General features: G+C 37.5%; 2 protein-coding genes across 2 annotated transcripts in view; one reads left to right on the forward strand and one right to left on the reverse strand.

Annotated features, from left to right (window-relative positions):
• Positions 1–4,755: 4,755 nt before the first annotated feature.
• Positions 4,756–18,751, reverse strand: part of LOC139958518 (heparan sulfate 2-O-sulfotransferase hst-2-like) — a 45,863-nt gene continuing 31,867 nt past the window's right edge. Inside the window, exon 10 of the mRNA XM_071955626.1 lies at positions 4,756–5,639. The gene's annotated coding sequence lies outside the window, so the exon portion shown is untranslated. The remainder of the gene's footprint in view (positions 5,640–18,751) is intronic.
• LOC139958834 (protein LSM12-like) lies at positions 12,853–17,907 on the forward strand. Its single transcript, XM_071956208.1, has 5 exons — positions 12,853–13,086; positions 13,486–13,625; positions 14,655–14,755; positions 15,574–15,709; positions 16,366–17,907. Exons 1-5 carry the CDS (start codon positions 12,948–12,950, stop codon positions 16,402–16,404), a joined length of 555 nt encoding a protein of 184 aa, XP_071812309.1. The 5' UTR covers positions 12,853–12,947; the 3' UTR covers positions 16,405–17,907.

An 18,751-nucleotide genomic window follows, 5' to 3' on the forward strand; every position in this document is an offset into this window, starting at 1 on the left:
ATATATATAAACATCTATACAATAACATAAATGGTCATGCCAACTATGTTTTCCATTTCAATTGATTGTGCTACTTTAGATAGCCCTGGGAATCAGACGTTTGCCAAAATTCATGACGAAACACAATGTTATTCTTCACAACCATGGATTTGTGATTATCAACTTTTCCGATCAAAGGTCACCCGGGTCAATCGTTAGCTTTCCCTCTACCTACAATGACCGCATCATTGTGTGTATGATATGACGCAATGTTTCTGTTATTACAAATATCTTGTACTCTATATTATCGGATCATCGATCGGGATCATGTGTACACCGCACGTCATTTTATCTCCTAAGGATATCATTTATGTATGATCGTACCTATGGTAACGCCAACGACCATTCTTCGATGTATTTTCACTAATTATGTTAGTCCATCCATTCATATCGATATAAGCCAATCAGATGCGAGTATTTCATGTGACGTACATTGTTTTGTTGTTTTGTTTACGGATCTCGTGAGGAAGGATCCCACGTTCCAAACAAAAACAAACAAGGTTGATGGTCAATTTTTGACAGCTTTATCAACGTAGGGCTGTCTAACCTTATTATTATTATTATTATTATTCATATATTTATAAACATAAACTTCCGTCTGTATAAGAGATCCTTTACTTTTAAAAATACAATTATTCATAATGATTTTCCATCCTAAAGAGTGATGTCATGGAATTTGTTTTATACTTGCAAACTTTAAATAGGTTACCGTACCATTGCGACATCTTGAATCTTTTATTTCCGTTTTGAAGGAGACCCCATGTAGCCCTTTTACAATACACTAACAAGGCTTCGGTGATTCAATGGATGCATTACAGTGCTCTTGGAAACTTTTCAGGTTTGAAATGGAAAGTTTCGCAATTTCATATCTCTATAGTAAGGGCAAGTTTAAGTTCAATATGTAAACCAGGGATTGCTGCTACCACCAGTTGCTCGTTAAACTACTCTAATAGATTCAGGACTCTTGCCTGGGTTTAAACTTCCGTGATAAGAAGTAACGTTTTCTTTTTGTATTCCCTGTTACGCTAATTGGAGTACCTCCAACGGCACTCGTTGCTTACCACGTCAATCATACCAGCATGGGTGCACCGCTTCGGGTACCCATCATATGATAGTGGACCAATCAATGTATACGGTTCATGATATAAAATATCTCGTAAAGCAACCCTTATACGCCTGTTCATAGAGCTTACGATGAAGATGGGTGATGCTTGTGAATTGGTCATGTTGGTGTTAGTGAGAGTGTGAGAGAGAGAGAGATATTGGTGATGGTGCTATGATGGTGTTGATTGTGGTGGTGGTAATGGTGAACTGGCGATATTGATGATGAGGCTGATTATTAGTGTCATGTAGAGGCGAATATGGCAACTTTTTAGAGAAATGTCTACGGCCCTTAGAACAGGGCTAAGGCAAACTGAACTGAACTGATGACGGTCATGCTTTTGGTGGTGCTGGTGATGAAAGTGTTGGTGATGGCGATGGTAATGGGAAAGGGGACGGTGATGATGGTGATCATGACGATGATGATAATGAGGGTGATGGTGACGGCCATGGTGCTGGTGGCGCTTGTGATGATTATAGAGTTGGTAATGAGGGTGGTGGTGATGATGATGATGATGATGATGATGATGATGATGATGATGATGATGATGATGATGATGATGATGATGATGATGATGATGATGATGATGATGATGATGATGATGACGACGACGACGACGACGACGACGACAATGACGACAATGACGACAATGACGACCACTATGACGATGATAATGATTCCGCTGCTGCTGATGATGATGACGATTGTGATGGTAATGTTATTGAGGATGAATGGAATATACATCCCTAAACTTAACTTCTGTACTGGAGGTTTATAGCACCTACTGAATCTCTTTCGGTGGTGTTTATTCCCATGTCAATTATCACATTAATGTCGATTGCCCAGAACATGGAATCTACCGTTATTCAATACGAGCACTATCGAATAACCCAGACTTTTATCTCTTGCTTGGAAGACGTTCATATACACACAACTGTATAGGATTACGTATATTATCAGGGTGTTTTGAGAACACTAACAGTAACCTAATGATATTTACCAACATCGCTACATATATACTGACTGATATGTCACGGGATCGGGGCAACAAGTTTAAGTATGATATTCGTTACATTACGTACAGGCCTTCAATTTCATGTTGCTAATTGGCGTGTAGCGATGCCTACGCGTTTTATTTCCGCATGTCGTTGTCTATATAGCACTCCGTTGTCTGTTAAGACCTGTCATTTACTGGCTGAGTTTACTCGCTAATAATCTCAGCATGTGTAGCGAGGGAGGAAGAGCTCTGTGATATAAAACTGAAATGATTATATCGGATGGAAAGATATAATGTTAAATCATATTTCTCAAGTTTAAGGACGTGGCGACAGTCTTTCGATGTGAACAGTATTGATCTTGTCAATTTAATTAATTGGGTCTTCTGTTGTTTCCCTTCTTTGATTACAAGTTGTCATTTACTTAATTATTTTAAGCATTTGTATCACTCGGAAGGACCTCTGTCACATATGAATTTGCACCGCGTCATGATTTTAAGTAAAATATCCCCTCTCTCTTCCGTCATACAAAACCACGTTGCATCGGGGTTGTCATTCCCCAAAGGTTCTATATTACAGCTCAGTATATAATGTTTACTCCAATCTTATGTAAGATATTCATAGAGTGTCGCAAGATTAATTGTGTATATAAAATATCGTCATCAGATGAAGATATGAGTCGATACTTCTGTGAAACTTGGACTTGTTTTTTTCCTTGTTTTTCTTTAAGTGAGTCCATACGGTACTCATATCTCATATGCATATACCCCTTCCACAGTGGACTCAACTCGTATGCACTCACGTGTACTCATTCCCCCAGTGTCCCCTGTTCCATGCCTATGAGACGATACACTATAACATATCGACTTTAATGTCTTTAAGTTTGATCCAATTGGTCGAATATCTGTCTTTCTGTTCCAATCAATATGTAGTACCTAGTGTGATCGAATATTTAATAACAAATTGTTCCTTTATTTTCACTTTTCTTTTTCTTTTGCAGAACGAAGTCGTACAGTCCTTTGGACAACACACTGATGCAGAAATAACGAAACTATCGTGACGTCACTGAATTCGAAATGACTTGAGATTCAACTACAGTCCTTCTTGGTTACAAATTTACAAATCATTTTCCACGAAATCAGCACAGCGATCCCAAAATATCCAAGACTTGGAATGCGTGTGTGTTATTCTACGTATATATATATATATATGGAAGCAGCAATTAGAGATGTAACATGACAGATCATCGGAGCGAACATTAGGAAAAAGTGGGAGGTGGGGTGGGAGGTGGGGGTGGGGGCGGGGAAGAACAGCTTTTCGAGTTTGGTCAGCATCTTGTTATTAATCCTACAGTGGCATTAGTCAAAATAAGACTGTAGCTGAACACAGTCCTGAGTGCACCCGTCAATATGTTTTCACCAAAATGAAGATTACTTTGCGAGCTAATTCGAGTTATGAATGGATTTTATTTAATCCTTGATATGATGTCCTCGCCCGGTCATTTTGCATATTATTTCAGGCTAAACACATTTTAAATAAATCGTAAAATTGTTCAAATTCTCTTTACGAGTTTCAATTCACAATATCCGCACAGAAAACGTGCCAAATCAAGTATATATAATGACCTACTATTTTTAAATTGAATTTTAGTATCGTAACGGCATCATCAAACTTATCAAAACAAATTCAAGAAAAAAAGGCCATTTTAAAGGTCCATGTCTCTATAATGGTTAACATTTTAACCGTGTCGTAAAGCAACAATCCAGATTCTACAATTGTCGCTAACCTCAAAATCTGTTCGAGATTTCTTGACCGATTTATGATAAAATTCCGTCAAATAATGAATTAATCAGATGTCACTCCTTATTGCCATTGAAATGTGCTGAATTGTTCCAGGGAAAACGCGTTCTCGGTTCGCTTCGAGTCTCGGTGAAAATTCACGCAAAGTTGCCTAATTGCGAGAACGGTGACAAGTGGGTCAGAATAAACTTCAAACAGAGACTCACTGAGTCTAACCATATACTTCCATGATCTGACGGCAGTTCATATTGTGACAACAGAGAAAAATCGCAGTCGCGAATTTCAAATCTGCATGGGTTTGAAATCATCGAAGATATATTTTAAGATGTGTAACTGATGATCATTATTTAAGTGAAATTAAGTTGGAACCTATTTGAAAATTAATCTATGCATATTTATGTAAATATTCATACAGGAGAGTAACGGTTACATGTCTTCCTTTTGGCAACTTTTATATAAAAATATATATATTAATAATTTGTACTATAACAGGGTTATCTAGTATTATCTTGTTAATATACGCTTCCATGTTTCTTTTAAAAATATTAATTTGATCTCATTTAGCTTAGAATAATAGCATCAGACGTTCATTCATACTTAGTAAAGATTCCTAAATCCTATTGGTCCATTCAGGTCAGCTGACCGTGGTTAATCCTGTGAGTAACGCACGGTAAAATTACGGGGCATCACTTTAATAAATCTTTGGTTATATGTAACCAAAAATGTTTTGTTTTATGATTTTTCCCCCACACAAACGGTAGTGTATGAATGAACGGGGTTAATCAACGGTCTAGCGTGCGTTACTCACATGATTAATGCACTCCGGGTGTTAATGCTATCGCTGGATGCACTCGGGCTCCGCCCTCGTGCATCGCTTGCATTATCCCCCGATCGTGCATTAATCCTGTGAGTAACGCACGCTAGACCGTTGATTAACCCCTTATTTACGGGATTCTCCTAACGAAAGAAGTCTTATATACGAAATGCCCTACTGAAAACGACTGGAGACGAAACCTAATTATTTAATAACTATCGTTATTTTCAGTAATACTTATTGTGACGACGTGTCACTGCTTGGTATTGTTAGCATCTCGGGTACATTTTGAGGATTTTGGTTAAATCAATCCATAGAATGAATCCCACCAATCACATCTCAGAATGCAGCGTAGTAGGAATTCAAAGAGACCCTGTCACTTGACTTATTGAAAAGTCACGGTTGCTTGCTTCCGTTAGACCGTTGTCATTTTGACCATGCAAGGAGCGCTGAAGCAGAACTCATGGCACTGACGATAACGCTCAAGAATCTATCCATTACAAACGTTGTCTTAAAAGCTGTATCGTATTTTGCCTTTAAGACTTTATTTGTCACGATTTTGGTAGTAAATACACTCGTTTAGTCTGTAGTATACCTATAAGTCCACGAAACGTCGGAATGATGGGAATTAATTATGACAGTCAAAATAATGTCTGGTATATGAAATAGATAAAAGAGCTCCACCTAAATTTTTTAGAAAAATATCCTTTCCTGTTTTGGATGAGATTGGTCAGAATGACGTATTGCGTTATGCAATTCGACACAAACTATTTCAGGTGCAACAGGTTATATAAGGTAGTAGTAGTGTAAGGATTACTTGACGAAGGACTTACCCCTTTAACGTTCCTTAATCACTCTCATAATCCGTATACCGGGTCTGTTATCTTTCCTGCAGAGAAAACAAACCAAGAAAACATATTAAATGGTATATTTTATATACTTATAAGTAACATTAGCGAAAATAAATATCGTCTGTGAGATAGCAAGAAAAATACGACATCAAGCAAACGAACGAACGAGTGGGCGCGCATGCGCGTCAACCTTGAGTTCTGTTTTCTTTTCTCTTTTTATTTTGGTGGCATTTTTAATACTTTATGCTAAATATGAGTTGCATTGTAACTTTTACCTGAAATTTCAAATCGTAGATCTGGCGAGTTTCAATGACTTAATAATAAGAGAATTGCGTTTTATAATCGAATAGTATAGGTCAAACGGTTGCTATGGTAACTAATACAAGCTTATGTGATTATTTCATTTGGTCGTGTTCAGGGTGTTTGCCGCATAATTCTCCATCTTCCATCATTATATAAAGAAATCTTGAGAAATGGAAACTAGATTGTTAGCTTGTCGCAATAAATGTCAGGGACGGGTCCTGAGGGGCGGGGGGGGGGCGGTGCACCTACACTTATGAACAGTGGCCAATTTAGCATATCTAGCCATTTTTGTATCATTGTGTACCGTATCCTACCTATAAACCAGTGAATCTTTCAGGAAGTGAAATTGGTTTGACAGCGTAACAATCTAGTTAAATTGTTGAGTGAAAAATAATGTTGTCGATTTATTATTATTATTTTATATATTATCAACTTACAAAAGCAAAATTCTTCTTCCAATATGAAATACGAATGTAAATGTCATATTATTTTATTTCACAAAACAATGCTACTGAATGCGAATCAAGTGAAGAATTAGTGTGAATATTTGAACTGCTGCCTGCCTGCATGTATTCGTATATTTCCATAATTAAGTCATTGCGCATTGATAACGTCAATGTTCTTCCGGTTGGGTTTTTCAGTATTTTTTTTGTTATAGTATATAGGGGTACATAATTATAGAGAGAAGTAAGAGAAAAACGTTAAGCAAGAGAGAAGAAGATAATAAAATTGAAGACAAATATATATATTCTGTTATGTGCAAGCAGTTATTTTTATTTATGGTTTTAATTCAACAGTTAACTTATAAAAGAGGAGGGTCGCAAATGACTTAAAATCCGTTCAACCGTTCGTCATAAGATGCCATATGTTGAGACTAGTGGAACACTATACCTTACAGTGACTTATGAAAAGTGGAGCGGCATTGGCGCCTGTGCCCTACACCCCTCCCCCCCCCCACGGGCTCCATCGCCTCTTACCGTGGCAGAGGGTGGTGGTGACCGATCCTTTACTGAGTCATATATACATAACTACTGATGCTCGATATATACATGATAGACACTTGTTTCAACAAAACTGTATATACCCTGAACTTAAGTCAAAGACCATTTGGGACTCTATATTAATATAATTCGGAAAGCGGCTTGTTATATTTGGGAGGGAATGGGGGGGGGGGGGGTTGACTGTCCATCATCCTATGACACTATAACCTGTATCCTTTCATCGTGTTTCTCCAAGTCATGCTCATCCAAATACGTTACAAAACATGAGCCAAGTCTATTACAAAATGTCCGATTTAAACTCTTTGTAACCTTCCTGATATATTTATACATGTTGATATGACAGCGCTTTTTAAATTTTTATAAAACATTAAACGTTGCAAACGATTGGAACTGGGGGCGGGGGTGGATGTGGTAATTTCGTGGAACAGTTTATTGCACTTTTGTGGGTAAATTTAATGTATTAGAGACTGTGGAAATAACCCGTTTACAATCGAACAATTTCCTTATATTGGATTTGGGCGGTGCTTCCAACCGAGCAGTTGCGCGCACGGAAGGTGTCTTTCGGATATACTTTGTGCACGACGTGATACATTCCCTGAAACTTGTACTAAAATAACAGATCAGAAAAAAAAACATGTTGGATGTAGAATGTCATGTTGTGCTAATTGCTCATATACTTTTATGACTGTTGCTGAGTAGAGAAACTTGTTGTTCCGTTGTTATCATCATCATCGTCGTCAGAAATAAAAACAAAACCTATTCAGAGATGCAGTTCATTTCTAACAGAATGTTAGAATGTTATCAGAAAAGAGTAGCAAAGAGCAAAGAAATTGATGGCAAGAACGAAATTTGAACCAGTAACCTCTAGATGACATCTAGGCCATGGACTTTCAGAGTCAGTTTTCCGTGGTTCATTTACTTATATGATTACTATTGTTCATCTAACAAGACTTGCCAATGATGGTAACGCCAAAGAGAGAGAAAATCGGTAGTTAAAACGAGTCATTAAGTCGTCGTTAACAGACATTTTAAAATCGACTAACTGACTACAGTCTGTTAGAAGTTGTCTAAAGTAATGATATTTTTCCCACAGAAAGAAAAGGGAAATTTATACCGTCAGGCCATCTTTCTAACTTAAGAAATAACGTCATCACGTTATGGAAAGGCGTGCCAGTGATTACTGGTAACTCATTACCGATACTCGTCATTGTGCGTCCAACACGGCCCATGCACTCATTACTCTTCCCTACCGTGTTACGCTTGTTCCCAGAAGAGTCCTACACATTCCACAATCAGGTATACCTGTGATGGTTAACTTATTTGGTATAACGTTTAGTTGCTTTTAATTTCCCAGACAGACGGGAAAGGTATAAAGGTCGACACTACTTGCTTTGATGGAAGGTCTTTGTTGAGCATATCCCTTGATGAATTATGAACGAATTTCACGCTCATCAGAGTCAACCCCTGTATGAATAGATGCCCTACAAATCACTCTCGCCAAACTGGTCCCTTGGTAACGATGCTTTGACTTGTGTGGGCTTGAAGGGGGGGAAAGGAGTCCAAGTACAGTCACGCCTCTCTGACAGACATATGTCGAGTTTCGACGGCGACAAAATGGCATGTGGGTGGATTGCAACAGGCGTATCGATAAGTAATAACCAATATCGAGATTCTAGAAGCTACCGTGAAGGAAGAGAGAGGGAGCGATGCGACGCGGAAGACCAGTATCGGATGCGGGGTCGTTATTTATCTCGTCACAGAAGCAATGATGGAACATCCTGCAAATGTTATGAATGTTAAATCAAACTGATCCATAACAGACGGCTTATACAGGCATCAAAAATCAAAACGATGATCGCTTACATGGGCTAGTGTAATTCCCGGCTTTTATACTTTAGGGGTTTGTAACGTACATGTTCTGTTATTTTGGCTTTAGCTGGTATTGTAGCTTAGTGTATTGTATGCATGCTGCATATTGTTAAAGATCCTTATCGAGGTAACACTTTGTGACGCTTCGTGGGTGTCTCTATGTAATTGAAGCAGCCACAATTAACATCTATATGCAACCTGAAAACATCAACTGTTATCCTTTGGTCTTTATCAGGCCTGGTGACTTCATGTTTTTTTTTTACTGAAAAGTGATTTCAATTGATAAAGCTGAGAAACTCCTCACCCTATTTTTATGATTTAATTAAAATTGAATTTGATTCGAGCATCAATAATTCATCATCCACCGGACACTTTTAATTGTAAATGTCATATCAGATACAGTGTAACTTTTCAGAAGTTTTCAAACCCTTTAAACATTTTCTTAAATAAGTTGAGTTGACAGAGGGGTAGTTAAAGAAATCAAATGAGTCGCTATCATTTATTGTTAAACAAATAAAGAATGATTGTCATGTCTTAATATTTTTAGGCGCTTTAAACAACTACGTGATAAAACATAATTAGCATATTAATGGCCTATATATCCTCGAATTGTATACTTGCACATAATGATGAGAGGGAGGGGTATGGGAGCTAGAGGAGGGAGGGAGAGAGGGGAGGGGGGAGGTGAGTTTGTCCCAGAATTTGTGACGTGATAGCTTATTTCTACAACATTCCTTGTTATTTTACTGCGTATATACATTGTCCCAAGTAATGTTTCTGCTCTAAATATATCACCATGCCAACGTGACGGATTATCAGTATTTTATCCCATAGCAAAGGGAAGAAAAAGATTCTCCCTTTTTCTGTTCTTGTTCACTGTAGTGGTAAGTATTAGGTCAGTTATAAAAGGGTACATTTCTATAAAATAATAACTATTTAGTAACTTAATCACTTTAAGAAAAACTAGTTATAAAAATAAATCAAATAAGCTGTCCCATTACATCGATTAGGTTGGTTAGTTAGTTAACTTAGTTTTACTAACATTATTTAGAAACGTTATAAGAGAGGCAACTCGGCAAGTAGTGTAACATTTTATATTTTATATTATTTGTTTTTGTATTAATGCCAAGGTTGGTAAATTTGTGAAAATTTACTGTCAAACGGTCAAATATTTTTATGTTTTATGTAGGACGATAAAAGTGACCGAATGTTCATCATTCGCCCCACCCCCCACCCCATCCCCGTCCCTTAAAAGAAAATGGAAGAAGAAAAGGGAGAGAGAGAGAGAAGCACTACACGTCCATCTCAGTGAAGATTCATCAATGTATATTTAAACAATGTGAAATGCCATTTAATTGAACCGACTTCCTTGTCGTTTTTGGATTTTAATTGTCTCTTATTGATAAAATCGTATCTAAGGAAAATGGATTAATTCCTTATAAAAAAAAGACAATGTAAAATAATTGACCAAGCTATAGTTGGTATAAGAGAGACGTCCTGTTGGGTTTATGACGGGGACTACAGACATACGAGGGGATAATTGTGACCTTTGACCTCACACCTGCAAGAGCTCTTAAACCCCTGGGGTTAAGTCGGTGGTATACAATGCCAAAAAAGGATTGCTCAACGCAATTTGTATAGGAATATTAATAATGGGTGTATAATAATGTTGACTATAAATTGTGTCTGTATTGAATGGCGCAATTGGTCACAATGTCTTATACGGAACGGTGCAATCGGTCATAATTGACAATGACTAATGGAATCGGTCAATGCTGTTATTAAATGGTAGAATCGGTCAAAAGCTAATCAGATGGGATAATTATAATATTTAACATTGCCAGACAATTTGTCTCTAAAATTCAATAAGTTAGAGGAAAATTTTGAGTGACAGTAGCGTGTCCTGGTCCATATCTTACCGCCAGAATTTGCTCAAGTTACTGATTCACTGAGTGTTCAATATGAAACCCTGTAAAGTTTATTCTCCTTCAAGATAATGAAATTATAGCAGATAAATACACACAAAAGTTACTGCCAATAAAAAATAAACATTAAAACAACCCGTTTTTTGTATGCAAATTAGGCTAAGTTACAGATACAAAAGGCATGGAATAACGATCGGGCAAATATAGGCTGAACGTTGAATTTTTGCCCCAAAAAGGTAGCAGACTTTACGAAGATTTTGTATACATTATGAGTGATATTAATGTAGAACAAAAGAAAAAACAAAAAATAGCATAACTGGATGATGATGAAGAAGCAGAAGAAAACCAACACCATGTTCACACCGTGGACACCAAAGTAGCCGTATTTGACCTATATGTTACCTATATTTTACCTTTGTGTGAATTTTACATGACTCTCTGACGATCAATATTTTTTTTGATAAATGTAAGCAGGACCTATTTACCACTCTAGGTGGATAGCGTCCACAGCTTTGTTTTAAATTATTCCAAAATTTCTCGAAACTAGAAGTTCAGCCATGGAAGTATCACCCTGTCAGGTTATGGTAATACCATGGTATAACCCTCACGATAACGAAATCATACAAACTTAGACTGCCGTTATAGTATGGCGGCTGGTTATCATACACGGCAACAACCCACCCTGTGGTGACGTTTCGCTGATTATTTATGTTAGCCCGTAGGGTCGTACTCCGCGATGCATTGAGTCGACCCCTTGGGAACTAAGGTGGCACGGAAGGATGAAAGCGAACGAAGGCGACGACAAGGCTGCAGCGGCCTCGCAGAATACCGATAAAAATAGGTGAGTTAATAAAAACTAGGTTGAAGACAGCTGCACGTCAACAAGTGACTGGTGATTAATTTTCTTACCGGGGGCAGCGTAAACGATCTCTTTATATACTAGATCTCGGTGAAGAAAATATACCAGCTTAACAAAACTAGATTGCGAAATGTTCCAATCACATTCAACTCGGCCTTTTTTTCTCTCTTTTACCAGAGCCTCGGTTTTCATAGCCCGACCCACCTCACCCCTCGCATATATAAACCGTCGTTTAGGGTAATTCGGGATCGGAATAAAGATTGTATTATCATTTTTCATAATAAACATGAGGGAATCTGTTAGGCTTTCAAATAGAGGGCCTGACGTAATTGTCTCTGGAGACCGGCTTGGCTATCGAGGTCACTGTTCTTGTTCAATTTTCGCAATCAGGAGTTAGGTAAGTGACGTACAGGCATGTACCCTCCATGGAACGCACCAAAAACATTCAATAATATGATGTAAGCATATGTACGGTACCTAGTTATATATATTCATGTACGTAGTAACTGTATACACAATGATCCCATGCAGATAAGAATACCGTAACATGCTAAATACATAATTTGTTAACATACACAGAGTGAATCATACATTTTTACCGCCCTTGTGGACTTCAAACTTATATATTATTTTGACCCGTGTGTTTTGTAGTCGATTGGTCCAATCGACGTAATACGCACCTTCGAAACAGATAACTGCACAACTTCGAAGCCTGATCAGGCTGAAATGTAAAATTTAAATCTTAAAACTTCCAAAGCTCATGCATCCCTCTCCACTATTTCTCTTGAGTGAGAAAAGGGAGGGGCTAGTCGTTTGGTTTCTTGCAAAACCTACAGAGTTGCTTGTCCGGTTTATAAAAACTGATAGTTTTAATTGAGAAGTTTTGGATTATTCATGTGACGTCACACCCTCCTACTATACTTCTATAACTAGAGTTACGTAATTTCAAAGATTTAAATTACCCGAATTTACCACAGCTATATCTGAAATCGTTATGTTTAGTGTATCTCGATATAGTAACAACATTATGTGAATAAAATACTTTTGAGTACATGGAAATTATGCCCTAAAAATTAAAATTAAGGAAAAAATGGATAATGAAAGAGATTTGAAAACTCATGTTGCATATGTCGAACCCTCTGACTACTTCTACTCATTGGGACCCATTTCCAACACTTGTTGAAACTCCAAAGAGAAATGATTTCGGCACTAATACATTGTGCGAAGACGGTGGCGCTGTTAATAAACACGAAGTCTATATGTCCGTTAGTTTGCTTATTTCTCAGTGGTAGTTGTAATAGTACAGTTCTACATATATTCCAAACATAGCACCTGAATACTCCACACAATCTGTGGATCTACAAGACAGTTACAAATCTCACATTGAAAATGGCAGCTGGATCTGGTGAACATGACAATGAATCTCCTATTAAAATTGGTAGCACTGTTTATTTTGTCACCTGTTTCGATGAAAAAATCCAAGGAGAAATCATGTGCTTCGACGATACTACCAAACTTATGGCAATCAGTATCCTTTGTCTCAGTACAGTGGTAGCAGTTGCACGAATTGTGGCTAAGCAATCCTTGGCTAGACTGCAGTCCGATTGTCAATATTAATGTATCTAGGGTTCTCTAGTACTCTTTAATGCTGTGTGTGTGTAGAAATTATGTTGTATTACGATGCGTAACAGAAAGACACTGGTCAGGTCTGCGAACTAGTTATATTATGTATTGTAGACTACAGTATCTAGGCTAAGTTAACTGTTAGTGTTACTGTAGTGTAACTGTTACTAGTGTTAGGCTAGCCAATGCTATATACCAATTTTGTTTTCTATCTATGTTTCCTCACCATTTATCAGTATGTGTAATGTATCACATATGTTTCTTTCTTATATACCTATGGAAGTTTCCTTAGCACAGTAACCAGAATCGTCCAGTGGAAGCCGAAAGGGTGTGTGTGATGTAAACTTTGTCAATCTCAACTTTGCAAAGACTGTGAAAGTTTTGGAGGCACCTCAACATGCCAAAAAAGACGTAAAAGATTTAACAGCATTAAATATAGAAAAGGTATTGGAAAGTTCTAAAAGTATATTGGCATATAAACTATGCTGTAATAATGAAAGTTAATCGCAGAAGCCATGTTAGGTATACATGAGATGATATTTACACCTTGCATTGAAGTCTCTTTAGGAGAACATTGTTGGATTCTGTTCTGATTTTTATTAAATGGCACTGATCCATGGCACTAGTGGATCTAGTGCCATTCCTCCATAGGTACATGCCGCCATACCTTTCCGCCATAGGTGTCAATCACTGTCCAGGAAGTACCAAAAGTATTTTGGTTAGTTTGAGATAGCATAGTTTTCTTTGGCATGGCATATCTGAAGATGTAAATTCATTCCCAATCTTCACATCTTCAGAATTCATTGTTACACCATGATACATTTTCTTTATAGCAGATTTTGATTACAATCAACAGAATTTTAAGATTTTTGAGTTGTTCATAATATTTAGGTGAAGACTTTCTTTACAAAGGTGACCAGAATTTCTGGGGATCAAAAGTGTTCCTGGATATGCCTCAAATTTTTTGTACTGTGCCATTAATATCTTCAAATTTGAAATCAACCCAAATAGTTTTCAAATTTATCTCTTTAGCCTTGTGTTGGTAGAGACAGCTCAAAACTAATTATGCCGTTATTGTTGACAACAACAAACGTAATGTTCACTCATGGCACTCAGATACTGTAATGCAACCCAGATCATTGAATACAGTTTCTTAGCCTGAAATACACAAGAAAAGTTTCATATTGCACTACAGTAAGTGAGAATTAAATGTGACTTCCAGTTACCTTCAAAATTGTTGGCATTGGATTTCTGTCTTGAACAAAATCCTTCTCCGAGATTCTCAAGAATTTATGATGATGGACGATGACAGATAACAGTAATAATTCATTATAACAGAGACTACTGTTAAGGTACATACAGTAAGTATACAGAAAATGAACAATTCACACAGACGCTTATAAATGGTTATGACTTTCTTGCAAACAGGTTGTTAATGAACAGTTTATTATTAATATCTTTTTATCTCTACAGGTGAAGCAAAAGGAGGAAGAAGCCATCAAGGAAAGAAAACTCAGACTAGAAAAGGGCATTTCAGAGGAGGGAATCAGACTTTATCAAACATTAACCAAAACGTAAGATATTTTCCATTTGTTATCTTCTGAAACTATTTCGGCCTAATTTGAATGCTTTCTTTCATTCAGTAATCTACAAGAATATAAATAATTTTTTTTTTTTTTTTTTTTTTTTTTTTTGGCGTGTGAATAGAAATGCTACCACAACAGTTGGGTATAAATATCTTTATTTGTCCATATTTAGTCTGCTGTGGATCACACTTGAATGTTGTCACGTCAGGATTTTCAGGATGGGTTGCCCTGGCAGTGTTGTTATATATTTGTAATAGTAACCACAGACCACCCCTTGCCTGAAGCAAGGAATGGGATGATAAGCTTTAAGTACCAAGTTTAATTCCAACTGGATTGCACAACATAACTCTGCCATAGGTTAGGGCTGGAGCTTGAAAGAATACATTACTTCATCTTTTGACAAGATATTAACCTGTTGAAGTGGGGACTGTGGGACAGAGTACTGTCCATTGTCTCTCTCTGGACTGAGCCAATAAATTGTAAGACTATCACAGCAGGATGGCCTACATTTATTGGTTTCCCGAGATCCAGAACCAAAATGGGAGACGAAAATATGTAAAGTCTGTTTGGAAGTTAGTAGTCCACATGAACTGGGACATAAAATGAATGATTCTTTATCAAGGACGACAGTATATAGTATCTTTGTTTCCTAACTTTCTTTTATAAAACACACAAACAGTTATGGACAGATCAACATGCAGTTTATTGTAACAGTCTGTATACTGAAAAATCCAGTTATGTGCATAACAACATGAAGAAAAAGAAATTGACATCTATATTTTCTCTGTGGTTTCTCACTTCCACAGCTTAAAATGCACTTGGCAGGACAAGACGATTCATGTGGAAGGCGTGCTGATTGATCCTCCCTACAGAGTCGAAAATTGCAAAATCACAAACCCGAATCCAAACACAAATACGAGTCTAGAGTACATTAAAAAAATAGTAAGTACTGTATATTCAATACATTATGTAAAGCAGGGTTAATATTCTCATAATGATTGCTACAAGGATTTGCGTTTACAGGCAAAATGGACAACAAGGACTTATAGAGATTCCAAATTTCCTTCATGAGGTAGAGCTGCAGATATGTGCAGCGTGTATAGAGGAAAAAGGGGAAGGGGTGGGGGGGGGGGGTTGAGGGGTGCTTTATAGGAAAGAGAGGGAAAAGGGTGGAAAGAGACTTAACCCATGGACGTGTTGTTCCATTTAATTCAAGACACGATTTATCTGTCCCTATAAACCTACGTTATGTCAGTTAGATTTTGATATGTGGCCTAAAAAAATCACTTTAACCAAAAGTATTTTTATATCATATTTCACTTTTTGGGAAAAATGAGCTTGAAATTGCTAAAACATAAGAAAGAATAAAGAAAAAGAATTGCCTGGGCTTTGCTACCCTCTAATGGGGTTTGAAGATACTTGTTCCCAATACTCAGTAAGCAACAGATTCTTTAGTTTTTTTGTAACCAAAATTAAACCAAAGCATGCCAATTAATTCAATTGATTTGGTTAATTACTTACTTTATTAAAAATAGGTGATGCTGGCTGACAAAGTAGATGTATTCTCACCAGTAACTTTCTTTTAATATTATGCACAGGTAGTGAAACATTATGTAGATCAGCAGAATGGATCATAAAAGGGCAGTCCAGGCGATATGTTTACAGAGAGTTTAAGAGAGAGAGAGATTAAGAGATGGTAGATGGACAGACTTGCAGAGAAAAAAGATACCTCGGAGAGACAGGATTGTTTGAAGAATATTCAGACTGGGATGATAAGAGCTTCGCATTGGGCAGCATTAGAACTCACATTCCATCATTTTATTTCAACATTCTTTGCAACAACAAAAAAAGAGAATATTTTTTTGTCATGCCTCTCTTGGCAGAGAATGTATTGATCATACACAGGGACATTATCAGTTATGTATATTCTACGAAGGATGTATAGGTACTGTAAGATGTGTTGGGCATTTTACGGGTTGGAATGTTGGAGAAAATACAAGATTTAGCTGATCAGTAACTTGGTGGATGGATGCTTTAAAAAAAAGTCAGTGGGTGCAGTTAGTTGGATAATCTTATGCTACAGGAAAGGCGATATGCTCTGCATCAGGGTTGTTACCAACCTTGCCAAACCCTGATACAGAGCATCTCCCATTCCTGTAGCATAAGATTTAGAACTATGGGATATCCTTTTGAGATTCTGTGATTTTTTAAAGATATTTAAAGTTTAGTTTGACATCTTTTCCTGTTCAGTTCTGACTGACTGAATATTGCATACTGTACTAGTTTAGGGAATCAAATCTAATTTGGAACCCCCTCCCCAAGTACAGTATTATGGCACAAGAGGGGGGGGTGTCGGGCATGAGAAGGGGTCCAAATTTCACCCATGGTAGGATTCTCCTCTGTTTAGGTTGCATTATCTACCCTCGACATATGTATATTTTCCTTCACAGAACTAATTTGTGTCGTTTGAATTGTCACTTCCCCAGCCTAACATATCAGTGTTGAAACCTTTGCTTCCAAAGCTACCTAAAATACAAATACAAGAAATACGGCAATAAAAAACCCAAGATGAATGTGTAATTGAAAGTTACTACAAATCAACTGTTTGCCCCTGGAACAAGAATAAGGGTTTGGTTATCAAACGCCGGAGCAGACTGGCTCACTCAGGCTCAGAACGGTTCGCCCGCTGCAGATCAAGGTCACAACACCGTCAATTGCACCACTTTGCTGGTAGTAATTGATGCCCCGATCCCCCCCCCCCCCCCCGCCACTGGTCAAAGCAGGAAATTTACCCGTCAGACAAGCTGATCAGAATAAGCATTGTATCATTCTAGTCTTTGCACAAAATATATCAAAGAGCTGTCAGTTTTAGCAACTTATCACGAGGCCAGTACTTTGAAATGAGACCATTTTCATAAATAACATCTTCTATACCTGCGCAAATTGTTACATTGGTCAACATATCTGGCTACTATCATCATCAACAAATGGCTAGAGGCTGCTTTTCCTTAGGAGAGATGAAAATAACAGGATTAAGATAATTATTTTAATTTTATTCTCATTTTAGAGAAGGATGTTGCTGTTCATTGATTCAAGTTCTGTTTCTTGGAAGCTATTAAAGAACGAAAAAAAAAAATCGTTTGTTGATTTTCATTATTTTTTTTATGAAATAAACGTCAGACAATGGCTTTGGTTGAGGGAGGGTGTATGATAAAAACGAAGAATGAAGCGGAAATGGGGCCAAGAAACATAATTGTCCCTGGGGGTCGTTCTGGCTCGCTGCCCCCTTCCCAAGCAATCAAGCAATTAAATTATATGCCGATAAAACACTCAGATGCTGTACGGAATACATATCTTACCTTTGGAGTGGGGAGAGAGGGAGGAAGAGGGGGGGGGTGCTACTCAAACCACAAATTTAAGCACTCCAAAAGCATTACAAATTCCAGGTTGAGGTGGTAAAGATTTAATCTCTTCGCCTCTTAAGTAATGTACCATTATGACGTTAATTACATTGAGTGCAATTAAACATTGCCTTTTACAACATAATGAATTTGAGATAATGTTTCGAGGAAGAAAAAAAAAACGTTGGATCTGACCACCGTCTGGGTGATCTCCCGAATTACCATCTTGCAGCTTAAGAAACGTATTCTGAGGAATTATTTTCAGTGCCATCCTTGATGGAATTGGAAAACACTAATAACTATCTAAGGAAGAAGAGGAGTAAGTTACACTCTCATGTAAACTCACCCAACAAGTGTACCCATGAGAGTCAGGTCGGGCCCAGGGGGAAATGTCCCCGACTCCCTGTCTGCACTTATCTAACCTTCAGTAATATAATAGTTATTTATTAAGTTATTTATCCCATATTCCGGCCCCTTCAAATCCCCCGGGTCCTCTCATGACGCCGGGCACCGGAATAGCATACCCCTCTGAACTCCCACCATCCCCCCCCCCCCCCTTCTCCTCGTCTAGAGAAGACCATGA

Source organism: Apostichopus japonicus, chromosome 18 (assembly GCF_037975245.1).
Source record: "Apostichopus japonicus isolate 1M-3 chromosome 18, ASM3797524v1, whole genome shotgun sequence".
NCBI classification, from domain to species: Eukaryota; Metazoa; Echinodermata; class Holothuroidea; order Aspidochirotida; family Stichopodidae; genus Apostichopus; species Apostichopus japonicus.